General features: G+C 29.2%; 1 protein-coding gene and 2 non-coding genes across 3 annotated transcripts; all 3 read left to right on the top strand.

Annotated features, from left to right (window-relative positions):
• Positions 1-4315: 4315 nt before the first annotated feature.
• On the top strand, positions 4316-8661 carry LOC124931981 (prolyl endopeptidase-like). The gene is made up of 11 exons (XM_047472574.1): positions 4316-4446; positions 4576-4795; positions 4881-5093; positions 5206-5276; positions 6450-6612; positions 6696-7658; positions 7753-7828; positions 7924-7987; positions 8176-8311; positions 8395-8508; positions 8588-8661. Exons 1-11 carry the CDS (start codon positions 4337-4339, stop codon positions 8651-8653), a joined length of 2196 nt encoding a protein of 731 aa, XP_047328530.1. The 5' UTR covers positions 4316-4336; the 3' UTR covers positions 8654-8661.
• Positions 8662-18237: 9576 nt separating this feature from the next.
• On the top strand, positions 18238-18309 carry TRNAG-UCC. Its single transcript has one exon. It is a non-coding gene; the product is annotated as a tRNA-Gly (tRNA).
• Positions 18310-18539: 230 nt separating this feature from the next.
• On the top strand, positions 18540-18611 carry TRNAG-UCC. Its single transcript has one exon. It is a non-coding gene; the product is annotated as a tRNA-Gly (tRNA).
• Positions 18612-19574: the final 963 nt, after the last annotated feature.

Below are 19574 nucleotides of genomic sequence, written 5' to 3'. Positions count from 1 at the left end.
TCTGCTGGTGGGATGTAGTTGCGGCGCATTACATTTGTTGCGTGTATGAACCATTTGAAAACGATTTTCAAATATGTATGAATTACTAACTTATTCTATTAGACTTTGATTGAGATGATTTTTATATTATTTAGTTGTTAATTCAAAAACATACTAACACATTATTATTCTATTTTTTTTTTTAAATCTCAAAAAGTGTTATTCATTCAAGATGTATTTTACCTTGTATAAATAAAAGATAAATTTATTTGTAAATTTTAGAGGGATCAACAATGTCAGAATAATAAATGATCGTCATTTTATATCTAGAAAATAAATATTATTAAATCTCTTACAAAATATTAAGAATATAGTGTAGAGATGTCTATAAATTATCTTATGTTAAAATAGTATATATATCATAATTATATTTATAATAAATGTTATATAAGTTAGTAATATAATTGTAAAGATTTAATTTTGAAAATTATGTGAATCTATCTATATTTTCCTTATCTGTCATAATATTGCAAGTTAATTTATGAAATACATTATTTTTTTTTTGTCAAAACAAAATCTTAATAAACTAGTAAATATTTTGTTTTAATGATGGTGTAAATCTTTTCAAATATTATCATAGAGATTAATATAAAATATGGTTAACATTTAATGGTCATAATAACCATATGAAATAAAATAATAGAGATAAGTTTAGAAGAAAACAATAAAGATTCAATTTTGAGAATGATGTTACCATATCACATTTAATTTAATTGGTGTTTATGATATATTACATAAATTAGTAATAAACACTATAAATTTAATTTTCTATATATATATTTATAGTATAAATATTGCAATATAGCTAGAGAAAAAATATTTTCTTACATGTTTATTAGTTTACTGGGTTATTATCAAAAGTCTATCATGAGGAAGAGTGTCTTAATAATTTTATTGATTAATATTATTTTGCTAGGTATGTATCTCATTTTTGTTATTTATTTTTTAGTGAATATTTTTCTTCCATGTGTATTCACAGATAATTTATGTATATTTATAGGTATTAGGAAACAATCATATGCATCGAAGATACCTTCTAATCGTCCAACATGTCAAACTGACGAAGAATGTAGTATTTTTTATTGTCGTCGTGGTGATCTTACTGCGCAATGTATTTCGGGATATTGTATTTGTGGTAACAAAAAAGTAACTTTAAAAAACTAATTATTTACAAGTGGAAGACTAATATGTATGTTTGGGTGTTTTGTTTTCGTTACTTGATTTTTTTTATAATAAGATTTAATTGTGAACGATTATTTTAAGCATTTTTGAAATTATATATTTAACTATGTAGGATAAGTTTGTCTTATTTTCTACTGATAAGAAAACAAAAATATCAATAAATTGTCCTTTTCTTTAAGCTAAAAAGAGCCTCAAAACTAATTAAACAACCATTAAAAAAAACTCAAACACCCAACATTTTGCATAGTAACTAAAAATTGATTAATATACAATAATAAGTCAAATACCCATTGACCAGTAAATTTTGTTAATATTAAAATTAATTTAATACAAATCTATATATATATAATGATGCTTAATTTTTAAAGTGTCCGGATTGCCGGGTCGAGAGCTGTGGTTAATTTGGATACTTGGGTCGGATTGTGGGTTGACCCTTCTTTAAATTTAAAACAGTTAAAAATAAAATTAAAAATGTTAGATGTATGTTTCGAACTTGCAACCTAATAAAATTAAAAATGTTAGAGGTATGTTTCGAACTTGCAACCTAACAAAACAAGTGCAACTCTTTAACCAACTAAGCTACAAAGACTTTATATTTTAAATTAAACACCAAATTTGATAAACGCGGGACGTTTTAATATTAATATAGGTTCAACTTTTTAACTAACTAATCTATATATATATATAATGATGTTGAGTAAATGGATATTTGGGTCGGATTTGGGGTTGACCCACCCATAAACTTAAAACGGTTAAAAATAAAATTAACAATGTTATCCGTAATTTTTTTTCACGGTTTTTTATATTATTAGTCGTGCAAATGCACGGGTTAAATGCTAGTTATATGAATATGCTTTAAGTATTATCTCCATATTAGGCCCTTTTAATGATATTGACTTTATAATACATTCGAGAGGTGTGCGGGGTACAATTGAATATTGAATGAATTATTTAAATTATATGATGTTTATATAAAAATTAGTATGTTATTTTTAATAAATAATCTTGTAACCAATCAGGACTAATTGTTATTAAAATACAAAATCAAATTTAGTTTAAAATGAAAATAAAAAGGTTGGTTGAAACGTGTGATGAACCAATTGTTTTAGCAAAACTCCTAAAGTCAAAACATAATTTTATTCTAATTGATGTTGATTCTAGTTGAAGGAGAAGTTCTTTTATGATCAATGTCGAGGACTCGAGGTGCAACGCTGACATTATCAATGTCATCGAATGTGGGAATGTACTGCGTTTCTTGTGTAGGCATTCATTTACGATCATTCCTAAAATTAAGATATTGAGATATAAGCTAAAATAGGCGTTCAAAGTTTAGACCATTAAAGACGAGGTATTTTTTTTAATTAAAAAAAAATTAAATTGTTAAAAGTGGTACAAGTTACCAAATATTTTGTTTTTAAGAAATTTACAATAGGTTTTAAACCCCGAATATTAAGTCAGACGAGGGGATATCAAAGTAATTTTGAAACAAAATGAAATTTATCTTTCAACCGTTCTTTTAAAATGTCAAAATTTTCCTCCTATCCAAAACATGTCATTTGATATATTATTTGTATTGCTTTCAAAGACGATAAAAGTGTAGCGTTTGTCAATATCTAATACTAACCAAACACAAGTCTAAAATCTATAATCTCTTGAGAAAATCGAGTATATATTATCCAACTAACGAAATCAACATCCAAACCAATTACTAATGTAGGTTAACCAATATGTTCAAAAAATAGATTGCGATTATATAACTAGAACACATAATTATCTTTAAAGATATTTATTACTCAAAATGAATAAAACACATAATGTTATGTTATTGAACGATAAGATCTCTCAATTGAATGGTATTGCTTGAAGCAAGACTAATTTAGAGTAGTTTGTGTATTGAGGTTTTTGAGACTAAAGCTTAGAGTTTTTAATGTTATCATAGTCACAATTTTTTCTTATATGTTATTTTTTTTATTTAATTTTATAAAATTATTTTTAAAAAATATTGATAGTAAGAACTAAGTGTTTGGATTTTATTGTGGGTTAATTTTGACTCCAAACTTTAGTATAGAGTCAAATTACATTTGTTTTGGGTAAATTATTATTAATGGGGAATCATTATTAATAATCAATGGATAAATATATGTATTATAGTTAATTGTTGTGGTGTGTACTTCTTACTAGAATTTGGGTATTTTTATTATTATTTAAATATAAATATTTTAATATATATAATTATAAGATTCTGATTTTATCAATGTCAACACAATAATCCACACTATGGCGACATAATTGCCTATTGTTGGTCATCTATCAAAAAAAAGTTATAATAAAAACTTATTCTTTTTGTTTGAATTATTTATAAAATAATTTAGATTAATATTAATTAGTACTTATTTTAAAGTAAAAAAAACACATAACAATTTGTCAATTACTACAAAAAAAAAAACCATATATTTAAAAGATTACAAACAATATAATCATATCTCAATTAAATCTTGAAGGTCATGCATCCAACATTCAATAACATATCTCCATTCAATTGCTAAATAATATTAAAAAAATTGATTAAATTATGAAATTGGGATCTCTTTTTTCTATCTTCACCGGTTGGACCGGTTGGAGCTCATTATTTTTAAAAGTTATAAAAAGGTAGGTTTTGTTTTTAATAGTTTCAAAAACGCGATTAACTAATTATCTACCTGATATTTATAAATAATTAAATAAAATTCAATAATTTAACTATCTAAATTTATCAAGGTTTTAACTACTTATTTTCTCAAATTTAATAGTAAAAATACTTAAATTAATGACATAAATATTTTATTTATAAATTTTAAATAAATAAAAAGTTAACAAAATTCGAAATCTCGTCTTTTAAAGAAGATGTACAAATCTTAACGAGTTGTAAAAGAATATAATAAAAATAAAATCAATAATTAATATTTGAAAAAATAATGATATTATTAATTGAGAATAAAAAGCAAAACAGAATAATATGTTCTCATTCTCCCGCCATCTCCAATCATCTTCTTCTTTAACCAGTCTCCTTTATATACAAATCAATATTCATTTCCTTTATCACATTACCTTGATTTCTCTCTCTTCTACCATCTCAATGGATTCTCTCTCTTCTTTGAGCTCGCCATTACAGTATCCAGTTGTTCGAAGAGACGACTCCATCGTAGACGATTATCACGGCGTCCTTGTTCCCGATCCTTATCGATGGTGATTTCCTTACTTTTCTCATGGATCATGTAATTGATGATTGATTTGTTAGATTTGTTTGATTTAAGATCTGATAATGTGATTACTGATTATCGGAAATCGATGTTTATCATTACATTGTATACACAGGCTTGAAGATCGCGAATCAGAGGAGGTGAATGATTTTATTGAGAAACAGGTACAATTAACAGATTCCGTTCTTCAGAAATGCGAAACTAGAGATTCTCTTCGTGAGAAATTAACAGATCTCTTCGATCATCCGCGTTACGGTGCGCCGTTTAGAAGAGGAGACAGTTATTTCTATTATCATAATACAGGTCTTCAAGCTCACGACGTCCTCTACATTCAGGTTTTATACTAACTATTCAACAATCAATCTGTGTTAGGTTAGGTTTTCGTCATTTCCGTTTTCATTTCCGTTTTCATTGTTTTAGGATAGTTTGAATGGAGATGGAGATTTAGAAGGTAATGTATTACTAGATCCGAATGAACTAAGTGATGATGGAACCGTTGCGTTACGGATTTTGAGCGTGAGTGAAGATGCGAAATACGTTGCGTATGGAATTAGTTCGAGTGGAAGTGATTGGGTTACAATCAAGGTTATGCGGATTAAGGATAGACGATTGGAGGATGATACTCTGTTATGGGTGAGAAATTTAATTTCTAGGGTTTGTTCATAAGGATATTCATTTCCATTTAAATGTTCTTAACTTATAGTTATTATTATTGTATTATGGTATGTTTTTGTGTTGTAATTAGGTCAAGTTTTCAAGCATTTGTTGGACCAAAGACTCTAAAGGGTTCTTTTACAATCGATATTCAGCTCCCGAGTAAGTTAATATTGAATTTTTGTAATTTTAGTTGTTAAATACTTCGAGTTAAAAAGGGAAATGATAATGGACGAGAATAATATGACAAAAAGTTGAGATACGATCAAATTTATTGTCATATTATTTCCGATCATTTCTCAAACAAATTAAGTTGTTTTTTCAAACAAATTTAAAAGACCTAATTATAATCTAATCAAGTATAAGGTAGTTAACATCTAAAATTGATTTTTTTATTATAAATTTTAAGATTTTAAATTATACTACTAACTTGATTTAGTTAAACTAAGTTAAATTTGTATGATTTTATTAGTTTATAATTATTTTAGTTTTATAATTATATAGTATTTTTTTAAAAATAAGAAATATTTTGATATTTAAAAATAAATTATTAATTTATTTTTGTGAAGTTAGGAATTATCACATTTAGTCTCATGTCACATTTATCACAATATTAGTTCAAACAATTTTTTTTATTAAATAAAGATAAAAATATAATGTATAAGTAATTAATAATAATAACTTATAATTGTTTAAAATGAATTTTTTGGATAAATAATAATTAAAATAATATAATTAAATAAAAAGAATAAATTACTTAACAAATATAACATTTATTAGTAATTCAAAATAGAACCAAAAAAATAGTTTTGTTTATTCATATACATAATTATTCTAATAATAAGAAAAACAAAATATTAAAATAATAAAAAGTTAATATTCAACAAGTTCAAATCAAATATGAATTAAAACTAAAATTTCTTAACCTCAATCAAAATTAGTATATTAAAACTCTATTTCTAAATTTATAGATATTTTCAGGATATAATGGTTGGATTTTATTTGAATATTCACTAAATAAATTATTATTATTTTTTATAAAATTGAGATATAAAATTTATAATCAACACTATATTTGCCTCAATAAACAATTTCATAATCTAATCAAACATCATTTCATTTTCTTATTTTATATCTATTACATCACTCAATTCATTAATCAAATTATTAAAATTTACATTATATAATATTTAAAATTATCATTTAAATATTTGTACCAAAAACTATCCATTTTCTTAAAATCATCTACAATCATACATTTTTAAATTTCACATATATTATTTAAATAACCCATTACCTATACCTAAGATCAAAATCACTTTGTTTGTTTTGCAGGGAGGGAGAAAAGTTGGATGTTGGAACAGAAACAAATGCTAACATAAATCAAGAGTTGTATTATCATTTCCTTGGAACCAACCAATCTGATGATATCTTATGTTGGAATGATCCACAAAATCCAAACCACTTGTCTCAACCATATGTTACAAATGATGGCAAGGTACAAATAAGTTTTTGTTTTCTCAAAAATCAAGTTAACATTATTTAAAAGATGTGACTTTTGATACTTTTATTGTAATGCAGTATGTCCTACTTTATATTTACGACGGTTGCAGCTCGGTTAATAAACTATACTATTATGAATACAAAACTTCACAACTCTCTAATGGGCTCAAAGGGATGATTCCCTTCATTAAGCTTGTAGACAACTTCGACGCAGAATATATCGTCGTGTCGAACGATGATTCATCGTTTACGTTTAGAACTAATAAGGATGCGCCAAAATACAAGTTGGTTCGCGTTGATCTTAACGAACCAAGCATTTGGAACGATGTTCTCCCCGAAGAGGACAAAGATGTGTTGTTATCAGCCAACGCTGTTAACAAAGATCAAATGATAGTTCGTTACCTTAGGGATGTTAAGCATGTCGTGCAATTAAGGGACCTTAAAACGGGTTCACTTCTTCATAATTTCCCTTTTGATATTGGCACTGCTTCTGAGATTTCTTGTAGGCGTGAAGATAGTATCGCCTTCATTGGTTTCACTAGCTTCCTCACTCCGAAGATTATTTACCAATGTAATTTGAAACCCGGCTTCGAGCTGAGAATTTTTCGAGAGGTTGTTGTGCATGGATTCAATCGTGAGGATTTCATTGTTGGGCAAGTTTTTGTTGCGAGTAAAGATGGGAGGACTAGAATACCGGCGTTTATTGTGTCTAGAAAAGGGATTTCGCTAGATGGATCGCATCCGTGTTTACTTTATGGGTATGGTGGATTTGGTTGTAGTCTCACGTCGTACTTTGATGTTAGTCGTGTAATTTTGATGAAACATTTGGGAGTTGTTTTTTGCTTGGCTAATATTCGTGGGGGTGGTGAATATGGAGAAGAGTGGCATAAAGACGGTTCGCTTGGAAATAAAATGAATTGTTTCGACGATTTTATATCCGTTGGTGAGTATCTTGTGGATTATGGGTACACGCAACCGAGGAAATTGTGTATTGAAGGAGGGAGCAATGGCGGGCTTCTTGTTGGGGCGTGTATAAATCAGGTTCATTTCTTGTTCTTTTTTTTTTCGCGATGTTTTATTAAATTCGAAATTCGAAATTTGATTTTGAAATTTGTTTATTTTTTTGTTTCTCTAGAGGCCTGATCTATTTGGTTGTGCTCTTGCTCATGTTGGTGTTATAGATATGCTTAGATTCCATAAATTCACCATAGGTTAGTTTCAATTCTCTTAAAGGAAATTGTTATTAGTAGAATGATATCTTTATAGCAATAATTGTGTTACTTTTCTTTTCTTTTTTCCTTGTTAGGTCATGCATGGATACCCGAGTTCGGATGTTCTTCGAAGGAGGAAGAATTCCATTGGTTAATCAAGTTAATAAAACTAACTTCATTTGTCGTTCCTTCTCTTTATTTAGAAATGTCCATGGTCATTGGTTTAAGTCTTCACACTTAGACCATTTAAATAAAATGATAAAAGACATACTAGAAGATTGTCTTAGATTCGATTCTTATTACATTATGTTTTACTTGTTCATTAACTTTCTCATTATTATTATTAGGTACTCGCCACTCCACAACGTGAGGAGACCATGGGAAGAATTTCCCGTTAAGGCTTCTCAATATCCATCCACCATGTTATTAACAGCCGACCATGATGATCGTGTCGTTCCTCTTCACTCTTTAAAGATGTTAGCCGTGAGTTTTGATCGAACATTGGACTTTTGTTTCATTATTCATAAAATTTGCTAGTAAAAACCATAATTTAGTCCAATTTCCAGACCATGCAGCACGTTCTTTGCTCGAACTTGGAGAAGAACATGCAGACTAACCCGATAGTGGGTCGTATCGAATGCAAGGCAGGGCATGGAGCCGGTCGCCCAACCCAAAAACAGGTAAGAAAAAACATATGATTTTCCCCCATATCTTATATATAGGGTTAAGTATTAATTGTTGTCTATTTTCATTCGGCAGATTGATGAAGCTGCAGATCGGTATGGTTTCATGGCTAAGATGTTGGGAATAACTTGGATCCCATAATCATTAATATTAACGTCATTTTTTTATGGAATAAATAGGTTAGGAATTAATTTAAAATATTAGTTATTAGAATTTAAAAGCTCAAATTAGCTCCCTCGTAATTAATAATAACGTTCTAATTTAAAATAAAAAAAAATTGATTGTAAGTTGTGTTAGTTATCCAGCAAAATAAAACTTACTATTTAGAATTGTAGAATAAGATTATAACTATATTTTGTATTTTCTTTTAGATTAACTGAAACAATATTTCTCTTTTTCTCATCTTAATTTTGATTTTCTCCTAACATAATAATCTTTAAACTTTTCTTCTCCTTTTTTCAAGAAGAAAGATCAAATAACATCTCAAACACTTGTATTCAGATCAAATAAGTCATACAGTTATTGTAATAAGTCCATCAATTATTGAGCTTATAATATTGAAATTGTAATAGGTAAATAATAGAGAATCCAATAAAATTCTGTTTAGTCGATAAACGTCAAACATATTCAACAATAATTTATCTCTAATCCAAAAATTCATTTTCACACTTAAAAAAATATTATTAAAATATTATTTTTCTTACCATTTTTTAAACATTTTTAATACTATCTATATATTTATAAATTTTACAAATTAAACTTCAACATTTTTTTCTATTTAATTAAAAGAAATTATAATAAAAATAATTATAAATTAATAATTTATATATATTAAAAATCAAATTAAACATCGTTACATAAACAAAAGTTACAATAACCGAACAAGAAAATTACAGCAAAACAAACAATGCTAAAAATTAAATAAAAAATACTTCGTACACATGTATCAATTCTCGAAATTGGTGTACTCTTCCCACGTATGATCAATTAATACATTACGAGGTACAATGTGAGCTTCTTTATCTCTTATTTTTTTCGTACCAAGATATGAAATCTTGAAATCGACTATTTTTATCTTGAAATCTTTATCATTTAATGTAGTCTAAAATGTCTTTTATTTTTAATTTGTAGTTTGTAATGTTATTTCCTATTTTATATTATATTTTAATGTATTTTTTAATTTTTTTTAATTATTATAAATTTAGGATATATAAAAAAATATATAAGAAAAAATAATTATATATATATATAATTAAATAAAATTAATATATAAATATATATATATAAAATTTAATATATTAAAATATTATATAAAAAATAAAATTAATTATATAAAAATAAAATTAAACTTATAACTTTAAATTCATTTGTATATATTAAAATACATCAAGGAAATGAAAGAAATAATATATATATATATATATATATATATATATATATATATATAATGGGCTTTGGTGAATGAACCGTGAATGCATTTCTAAGAGAGAGAAATGAATTAAAAATTCATTATTCATATGAGTTTGATACCCAAATGAGTTTGTAGATTTGAGAGAGTTTTAAATGTGTTGCAATATTTATTTTATATTTAATATTGCATTTTTTTTATCATAGAGTATTCAATGGATGTTGTAAAGTTTTGGAAAGAAGTATTTCTTTTAAAAATATTTTTGTTTTGTTAGAATCTATACCTGTGTGATTTTCTACTTTAACTTCAAATATTTGTAATGGTAATTGAACTTGTCATTTGAGTTATTTTACGTTTCAAAGTTGGATTAATCCTCGTAAGTTATAGTCCGCACACACTCAATCAATTCAAATAAAATTATTTTAAAAATAATAGTAAGATTGGGTTGAAGGATTTTAGTTAAATGAAATATGATCTATATTCTAGTGTTAAATGGTGGTTACACAAACATAATATCACAAGATTTGAAATGTTATTTGATCTTTCTTTTTGAAAAAAAAATGTCAAAGTAGAATGATAAAATTGTAAAATTTCATTTAAAACTGAATAATGTCACAAGATTTGAAATGATGATTACTCCTTCCTGTAATCTTTGATTTGAATGGTCCATAAACCTAGTCCATTTTTTTAAAAAAAAAATCAAACCTTTTATTTACAAATAGATAACTTAAGAGTCATAAATAGTCAATGTTTATGACAACTACCATTCAATTTTTTTCATAAGTTATGACAACTACATGCCTGATTAACTTTTTCAAAAGAATGACGCATGATTATCTTCAATAATACTTGTAGATTTATAGTATACTAAATCCGATGGATAAAAATGTATGAATTTCTCAATAATTAGACGGACAAACGAATAAATTTGGTTGGTATCACTTGCACATAGAAAGAGAGTTTCGCCTAACAAAATTGAAATTTTTTTGTCAAATCATTAGTATTGATTATACGAAAGTGAATATGTTAGGACAAATGTTTGTTTTGTCACATGAAAATGATTATAGTCTCCTAATTTTGACTTTTTAATAAGAGGTTGGTATATCACATTTATTTTAAAGATAAATGTATATTTATTTATAGTGTTTTGACACATTTAAAATAAATAAGAAAATAATTGCGTTTATACTCCAACGGTGAGGATAATTGTCTTTCAAACAATAGACCCGAATTTGACTCCCATACGCATTTTATATTATATTTTTCGAATTTAGAAATAGATCCGGATTTGACTCTCAACGCATTTTATATTATTTTTTTCAAATTTTTGAAGACATATTGGAGTTAGAATGTTCTTATTAGAGTTATACAATATGCATATTTAAGTCTTCACACTTCGCTCATTTAAAAAAATAATTAAAAACAAATAGTCTAATGTTTGGAGAATCCATAAAAGATGCATTATTTCTTTACATCTTGCCTCACTTTATTTTTATCATTATTATTATTATTATTATTATTATTATTATTATTATTATTATGTACTCGCTGCGATCACAACGAGTCAAACTTCTTGATAATCAGCCTATGTTTGGTATATAGGATAATAATGTAAATATTGCATAATTATATATACAGTAAATTAATTAAGTGTTTGGTTAAATAATTTTTATATCTACAGTAATATTTAAATATTATTTATACATTAAATGAGGTATAAGGTTGTACTTTTACAAAAGTTGTATAAACTTTTATAAAATTTAATTTCTTTTTAACTCTCTCATTTTATAAAATTATAATTTAATTATTATATTTTAAAATATAATAATAATAAATTATAACTAAATATTTATATATATTTAACTAGGTTTAATTTAACAATTTAAATAATAATAATAAATGTACTTAAATACTTAATTACTTATTTTTTATTTGATTGTTAAATTTATATATATTTTTTATCTTTGTAAATAAAAATTATATTAAAAAAAAATATTAAATGAGACAATTTTATATCTAATAAAATATAATAATTATTTTTAAAAACTAATAATGTTAATTAAAAAATAATAATCATATATACAATTAATTTATAAAATAAAATTTTATTACATTATTAATAAATAATATTTAGAATTAATTACATATAAAATAATATAAACCGTATTATTTATATTAAAAATGCATTATACGATAATTAAATATTATTTTTGTATTAATTTTAATATAATAATAATACAAAATACCTATAAGATAAATAATTAAATATTATAATAAAAATAAAAAAATAATTTATATAAATATAAGGGTAAAATAGTCTTTTAAACTTTGTACTACTCTCTTATATCACTAACCAAACACAAAATAATAAAACTTATATAATTTATATATATTTTATATACTCTCTACCAAACACTAATAACCTATATTATTTATACCTCGTAATACTTTCTTACAATTTATACCTCATACAACGTATACTTATATAACTAATACCTTGTATTAAACGCTAGATCAAGGTTTTAAATTGTCATCTACCAAGGGTTTTAAATTGTCATCTACCAAGTTGGGTTAGTTATCCTACAAAAATAAACCTTACTATTTAGAATTATAGAATAAGTTTATAAGTATCTTTGTATTTTCTTTTTCCTCTTTTTCTTATCTTATGTTTTTATTTTATTTTTCTAACTCATTAACCCATTAAGTTAGCTTAAATTGTAAGAGTGGTTTTTAAAAGATTAATGTTAACATTATCAATTTCATTTTAAACGTTTTAAGTTAAATGAGATTATTCTAACATCTTTTATTCGAAAAAAAATTATTTTCTTTTTAAGAAGAAAGATCAAATAACATCTCAAACTTGTATTCAGATTTTAATAATACCCTAATCTTTGTCAAAGATCAAATAAGTCCTAGTTATTTTAAGGGGATCCGACCTTAGATCATGGTTAGTTTCTTATATTTAATATTGGATTTTTATCATATTGGTGAACTTGCAAAATAATTAAAGTATTTGTTAGATTATGTTATATTAATTGATATTCTATTATTATATATATATATATGATTAAATGGGCCGGAGATACGGCCCATTAGGTTATAGAATGTTCATGTATATATATACTCTACACAAATCCTATCCAGGGTTAAGAATACAATTGCATTTGATATGGTATCAGAGTCTATCTAAATATTAAACCCTACCCAATATTTTGTCCAATCACCGCTGATATGTCAAACAGAGATGATGTTTCCGGCGTCTTTGACGCGGAGTTGTAGTCTTCCGGCGGCCCGACCTACCAGATTCCTGGTTTGACTCCCACTCAGTGGTAGAATCTCCTTCGCATAATTGGTAATGATGGTTCTTGCACTGATCGTTTGAGTGGTAAGTATCATTTATCTTGGATTATTGATTTAGGGGCTACCTTACATGCCACTGGGGTCCATGACTATTTAGTTAATTGTTTTGTGGGGACGGAGTGTCTCATTTCTCTACCTGATGGTAGCATTGTTACTGCTCATATATGGGGTTCTGTGTACTTATCTCCTGAGATTACTCTGAAAAATGTTTTATTTGTCCCATCTTTGACCTGTAACTTGATTTATGTTACTCAGTTGATTGATGATTATCATGGTGATATCACATTCTTATCTGATTTATGTACTTTTCATGACCGTAGTACTAGGAAGGTGATTGGAGTAGGTGAACGAAGGGGGATTCTCTACTATTGGTGTAGTGTTCCAGCGTCACTTTTTGTCTGCTCAACTAAGAGTCTGGGGATTTGGCATAGTAGGATGGAGAATCCTGCAGACAGCGTGCTACAGCATTTATCTAGTGTTAGTGTTACTCGTCGTTCTCCTAGTGTTAGCCCTTGTGATATCTATCATCAGGCCAAACAGTCTAGGAGTGTTTTTTATGACAGTGATTCATATGCTAGGAGTATTTTTGATTTAGTACACTGTGACCTTTGGGGGTCCTTATGTTGTTCCCTCCTCTAATGGAGCACGTTATTTTCTTACTTTGATTGATGATTTTAGTCGAGCTGTGTGGGTAGTTCTTTTATCTGCTAAAACTGAAGTTTTCACTATCTTTATAAAGTTTATTTCTATGGTCAAAAGACAGTTTGGAATTGATATTAAACATGTAAGAACTGACAATGAAACATAATTTAATTGTTTGAAATCTTATTTTTCTGAGGCTGTTGTATTATTTTAAACTTCTTATGTGCATACTCCTCAATAAAACGGTAAAGTAGAGAGGAAACATCGACATATCTTGAATGTTGCACGGGCTGTCATGTTCCAGATTTCTATTCCTATTGAGTATTGGTGGGAATGTGTTCTTACTGCATGCTACTTGATAAATAGGACTCCTTCTCTTGTTTTGGGCTTTTGTACTCCTTATAAGGTGTTATATGGTATCACTCCCACTCTGTCTAACGTGCATGTTTTTGGTTGCCTCTGTTATGTTTTTGATTTACACTCTCGTCATGACAAGTTTGCTAGTTGTAGTCGTAACTGTGTGTTTTTAGGTTATCCCCTTGATAAGAATGGGTGGAGGTTATTGGATTGGGAAACTAAGGAGGTTTATGTGTCTCGTGATGTTGTTTTCTATGAAAATGAGTTTCCTTTTACCCCTGTGGATTGTCCTATCTCTGTTCCTCCCATTAGTGTTGTGGAGGAGGCACTAGACTAGGTTTTGGTAGGAGAGTTCATTGTGTCTGATGAGCCAGAGAGGGCTTTGGTCGAAGAGGTTGGTGCGCAGGATTCGGTGAAGGAGACTAATGCGCAGTGCTCTGCTGAGGAGCCTAGTTCGTCGGTTGTGCAGCACGCGAACGAGTCTAGCGTTAAACAGTCGTAGTCGAGCATCAAGTAGCCACAGTTGGGCAGAGGTATGAGGACTCAGACTCCTTATTCTTGGTTGACTGATTATATTACCCCCTTCGATATCATTCATCTGGCTCCGACCATTCCTCAGGTACTTGGTATCCTCTTGCACATCATTTGAGTTGTGATTTATTCTCTATGAGACATTGGAATTTTTTGGCTTCCATTTCTAGAGGCGTTGAGCCTAAATTTTACAAACATGCCTCTCGTGATCCTGGATGGCGCGCAGCCATGCAGAGTGAGATATGAGTTTTGGAGGACAATGGAACGCGAAGTTTGGAGGATTTACCTCAAGGGAAGAAGGCATTGGGCAGTCGCTGGGTCTAAAAGATCAAGCACAATTATGATGGGTCAATTGAGCGCTTGAAGGCACGTCTGGTTGTCTTTGGAAACCACCAGCTTGAGGGGATTGACTACTCTGAGACCTTTGATCCAATTGTCAAAATGACTACTATTCGGGTCTTCCTTTCATTTGTTGTTGTTCGAGGTTGGCACTTCCACCAGATGGATGTGCATAATGCATTTCTCCATGGTGATCTGACAGAGGAAGTATACATGCGCCTACCACCAGGTTTGGAGTTCGGTCATACCAACAAAGTGTGTCGCCTGCGTAAGTCTCTCTATCGACTGAAACAGGTGCCTCGTTGTTGGTTTGCCAAACTGACAACTGCCTTGTTTTCTTATGGCTTTATTTAGTCTCGTTCGGATCATTCTCTATTTTCCTTTATGAGTAGTGATGTTGTCTTACATGTCTTCATATATGTGGATGACATTATAGTATCAGAGAGTGATTTGGGGACACTAAAGGCCTTCAAGCAATATTTATCATCATCTTTTCATATGAAGGACTTGGGGGATCTGAAGTACTTTTGGGGGTTGAGGTTTCCAGGAGTGTTGAGGGAATTTCTTTGTGTCAACGGAAATACGTTTTAAATATTATTTTCGAGTGTGGTTTTCTGGGTGCTAAGCCTGCTTGTTTTCCTATGGAGCAGAATCATAAGTTGGGGGAGTCAGTGAGTGTCTAGATGGAGGATCCGGAGAGCTATCGACGGTTGGTGGGGAGATTGATATATTTGTCTTTCATAAGACCTGATATAGCTTACTCTATACATATATTATCTCAGTTTATGCATGACCCATTATAGGATCACTATCAGGCAGCATTACGGGTTGTGAGATATCTAAAGAATGCCCTAGGACAGGGTATACTCTTTAGGAGTGATTGTGATCTTCGGTTATCTGTATGGTGCAATTCGGACTGGGCATCCTATCCCAAGTCTCGTAGATCGGTTACTGGGTGGTTGGTGTTTCTTGGCTCTTTTCTCGTGTCCTGGAAGTCCAAGAAACAGCCAACTGTGGCCTTATCTTCTGTTACAAGGGGTCATGGTGTTTCTTGGAGTACCTCAATCGGGTATGCATGTGTACTCAGACAGCCAATCAGCTCTTCATATGGCTCAGAATCTAGTGTTTCGTGAGCGTAACAAGCACATTGAAGTGGATTTACATTTCTTACGGGATCATATCCAGGATGAGACTATTGTTGTTTCTCATGTTACCACGACTTCTCAATTGACTAATATTCTCACTAAGCCTCTTGGGAAACAATTATTCGACCATTTTAGATCCAAGTTGGGCATCTGTGTTTTGCATGCTCCAACTTGAGGAGGGTTGTTAGACTATGTTATATTAGTTGATATTCTATTATTATATATGATTAAATGGGCCGAAGATACGGTCCATTAGGTTATAGAATGTTCATGTATATATATACTCTACACAAATCCTATTTAGGGTTAAGAATAAAATTGCATTTGACAGTATTACATGGTAAATTGTATGGTGTAGAGTTTTGGAAAGAAGGATTTGACCTTCATGGTCCCTACCTCAACTTAAAATATTTTTGGTGATAATCGAACTTGTCATTTAAATTATCTTATTGAGTTACAACTATATTAAGTGCTACATATTTCACAATTATTTGAAGAGTGATTATTTTTATATGGTAGTTGTATATATAGAAGATGTATAATCCAAATGGGAATAGTTTTAAAAATAACATGAGGTTGGATATATAGGGAGGATTTTAGTGCAATGAAATAGGAATTATATTCCAGTGTTAAAGGGTGGTTACACAAACCTAACAAATTATGAGAAAGTTTCAAATTTTCCTTGTGTAGAATGATAAAATTGTAAAATTTCATTTAAAAATGAATGTTGTCAATTGACTTGGAATGACAATTACTCTTCCTAGTAATCTCTGATTTAACTGGTACATTTTGAAATAAATAAAAAAAAACACAACTCAGAGTTATGAATAGTCATATTTTCATTTCATTCACTGTACAGAATGTTTAAGTTAAGTTTCAAGAATACTAACACATTATTCAAGAATGGATCATTAGAAAAGTCATAAGCTATATGTTTGTAGCTAACATCTTCAATAATTCCTTTTAAAGGCCTTGGTATGAATTATACCAAATTCACCAAAATCATTTATGTCAAGCGAGATAGTTAATTCAGTATTGTTTTTAACATTAAAATGTAACTGATTAATTTCATTTGAAAATTCCAAATATACTGAGGCAAATGTTTATTTTTCTCAACAAAAATGATTATGTTGACGCTTACTTGTTTTAGGACTTTTATTGAAAGAATTATTAGTCACTTTTCTCAACAAAATGGTATCTTTGTATTTATAGAGTTCATAAACCTTTAAAAGAGTTAAAAACAAGAGCGTTTATAATCCAACGGTTAGGATAATTACCTTACAAACAATAGACTCGGGTTTGACTCCCGGTAGACGCATTACTTATTTTTATCTAAGATAAAAAAATTTAGAACGCGGAACTTTTCGGATTGTGACTAATCCCAGCGAGTTAAATATATAACCCACAAAATACTCCACCAATATAACCAGACAATTAAAACTAAAGCGTTTGTAGTCCAACGATTAGGATAATTGCCTTCCAAGCAATAGACCCGGGTTCGACTACCGGCAGACGCTTTTTATCTAAGATACAATTTTTAAGAACGCGGAACTTTTTCGGATTGCGACTAATCCCTACAAGTTAAATATATATAACCCACAAAAAAACTCAACAAATTTAACCAGACATGCAAAACAACATTGTTTGTAGTCCAACGGTTAAGATAATTGTCTTCTAAGCAATAGACTCGGGTTCGCCTCCCGGCAGACGCATTACTTATTTTTTATCTAAGATACAATTTTTTAGAAAGCGAAACTTTTTTGATTGCGAATAATCCCCGCAAGTTAAAAATATAACCCACAAAAACTCAATCAATTTAATCAGACATGCAAAACAATAGCGTTTGTCGTCCAACGGTTAGGATAATTGTCTTCCAAGCAATAGACCCAGGTTCGAATCCCCACAAAACACTCAAGAAATTTAACCAGACATGCACACCAACAGCGTTTGTAGTCCAACGGTTAGGATAATTGCCTTCCAAGCAATAGACCCGGGTTTGACTCCCGGCAGACGCATTACTTATTTTTATCTAAGATACAATTTTTTAGAAAGCGAAACTTTTTTGATTGCGAATAATCCCCGCAAGTTAAAAATATAACCCACAAAAACTCAATCAATTTAATCAGACATGCAAAACAATAGCGTTTGTCGTCCAACGGTTAGGATAATTGTCTTCCAAGCAATAGACCCAGGTTCGACTCCCCACAAAACACTCAAGAAATTTAACCAGACATGCAAACCAACAGCGTTTGTAGTCCAACGGTTAGGATAATTGCCTTCCAAGCAATAGACCCGGGTTCGACTCCCGGCAGACGCATTACTTATTTTATCTAAGATACAATTTTTTTAAAAGCAGAACATTCCGGATTGCAACTTATCCCGCGAGTTATATAATCCAAAAACACTCGACCAATTTAACCATACATTCTAAACAACAGCGTTTGTAATCCCGGATTGCAACTTATCCCGCGAGTTATATAACCCAAAAACACTCGACCAATTTAACCATACATTCAAAACAACAGCGTTTGTAATCCAACGTTTAGGATAATTGTCTTTTAAGCAATAGACTTGGGTTCAACTCTTGACCGACGGGTTCAACTCCCAACAGACGCATTATTTATTTTAGTTAACCACACACAAAACAACCGCGTTTGTTTTCCAACCGTTAGAATAATTTTCTTCCAAGCAATAGACTTACGCATTACTTATCTTGATCTAAGGACTAAGATACAATTGTCCTCACCAATTTGACCGACAAACGAAACGTGTCAACTGAAGGGATCTAATATAGGACCTCATGAGACTAGGGATATCCACTCAAACTTGCCTTTCAGCCATATATATTAGAGTATTCTATGACTGGTTGTATATCTTATTAAATATACAACATTTACATTTCTATCGAGTTCAAAATTGATTATGAATGTCAGACTTCACTTTTTTTCGAATAGAAATCAAGTTTGTGTGCTCCACCATTTCCCCGATTAGCCTCTCAATTCAACTAACGTGCAAGATCATAAATTGAACTTTGAAAAACACATCTCAAGTTCAAAATGATCAACATCAAATTTGTTTTTGAATCAAATCAAGATTGCGCTGCACAAATCAATGTGATCTCAATATTGATCACTTTAGAGTTTAAAAGAAAAAACATATTTCATGTTCAAAATGATAAAATAAACTATAAAAAAAAAACTTGTTTCCCAATCAAATCAAGTTCAACAAAAGCTGTTTGTTTTATCATTATAATCAAATAGACTTTTTCTACTCTCCTACA

The sequence above is a fragment of the Impatiens glandulifera genome, chromosome 3 (genome assembly GCF_907164915.1).
Source record: "Impatiens glandulifera chromosome 3, dImpGla2.1, whole genome shotgun sequence".
Lineage (NCBI taxonomy): Eukaryota > Viridiplantae > Streptophyta > Magnoliopsida > Ericales > Balsaminaceae > Impatiens > Impatiens glandulifera.
The sequence above is the reverse complement of the archived record's forward strand: the minus strand, read 5'-3'. Positions and strand labels throughout refer to the sequence as shown.

Coding starts and splice junctions, on each gene's coding strand:
- LOC124931981 (XM_047472574.1), top strand. CDS start 4,337: ATGGATTCTCTCTCTTCTTTGAGCTCGCCATTACAGTATCCAGTTGTT. Junction 4,796..4,880: donor ACGACGTCCTCTACATTCAG/GTTTTATACTAA, acceptor TCATTGTTTTAG/GATAGTTTGAATGGAGATGG. Junction 7,829..7,923: donor ATTCCATAAATTCACCATAG/GTTAGTTTCAAT, acceptor TTTCCTTGTTAG/GTCATGCATGGATACCCGAG.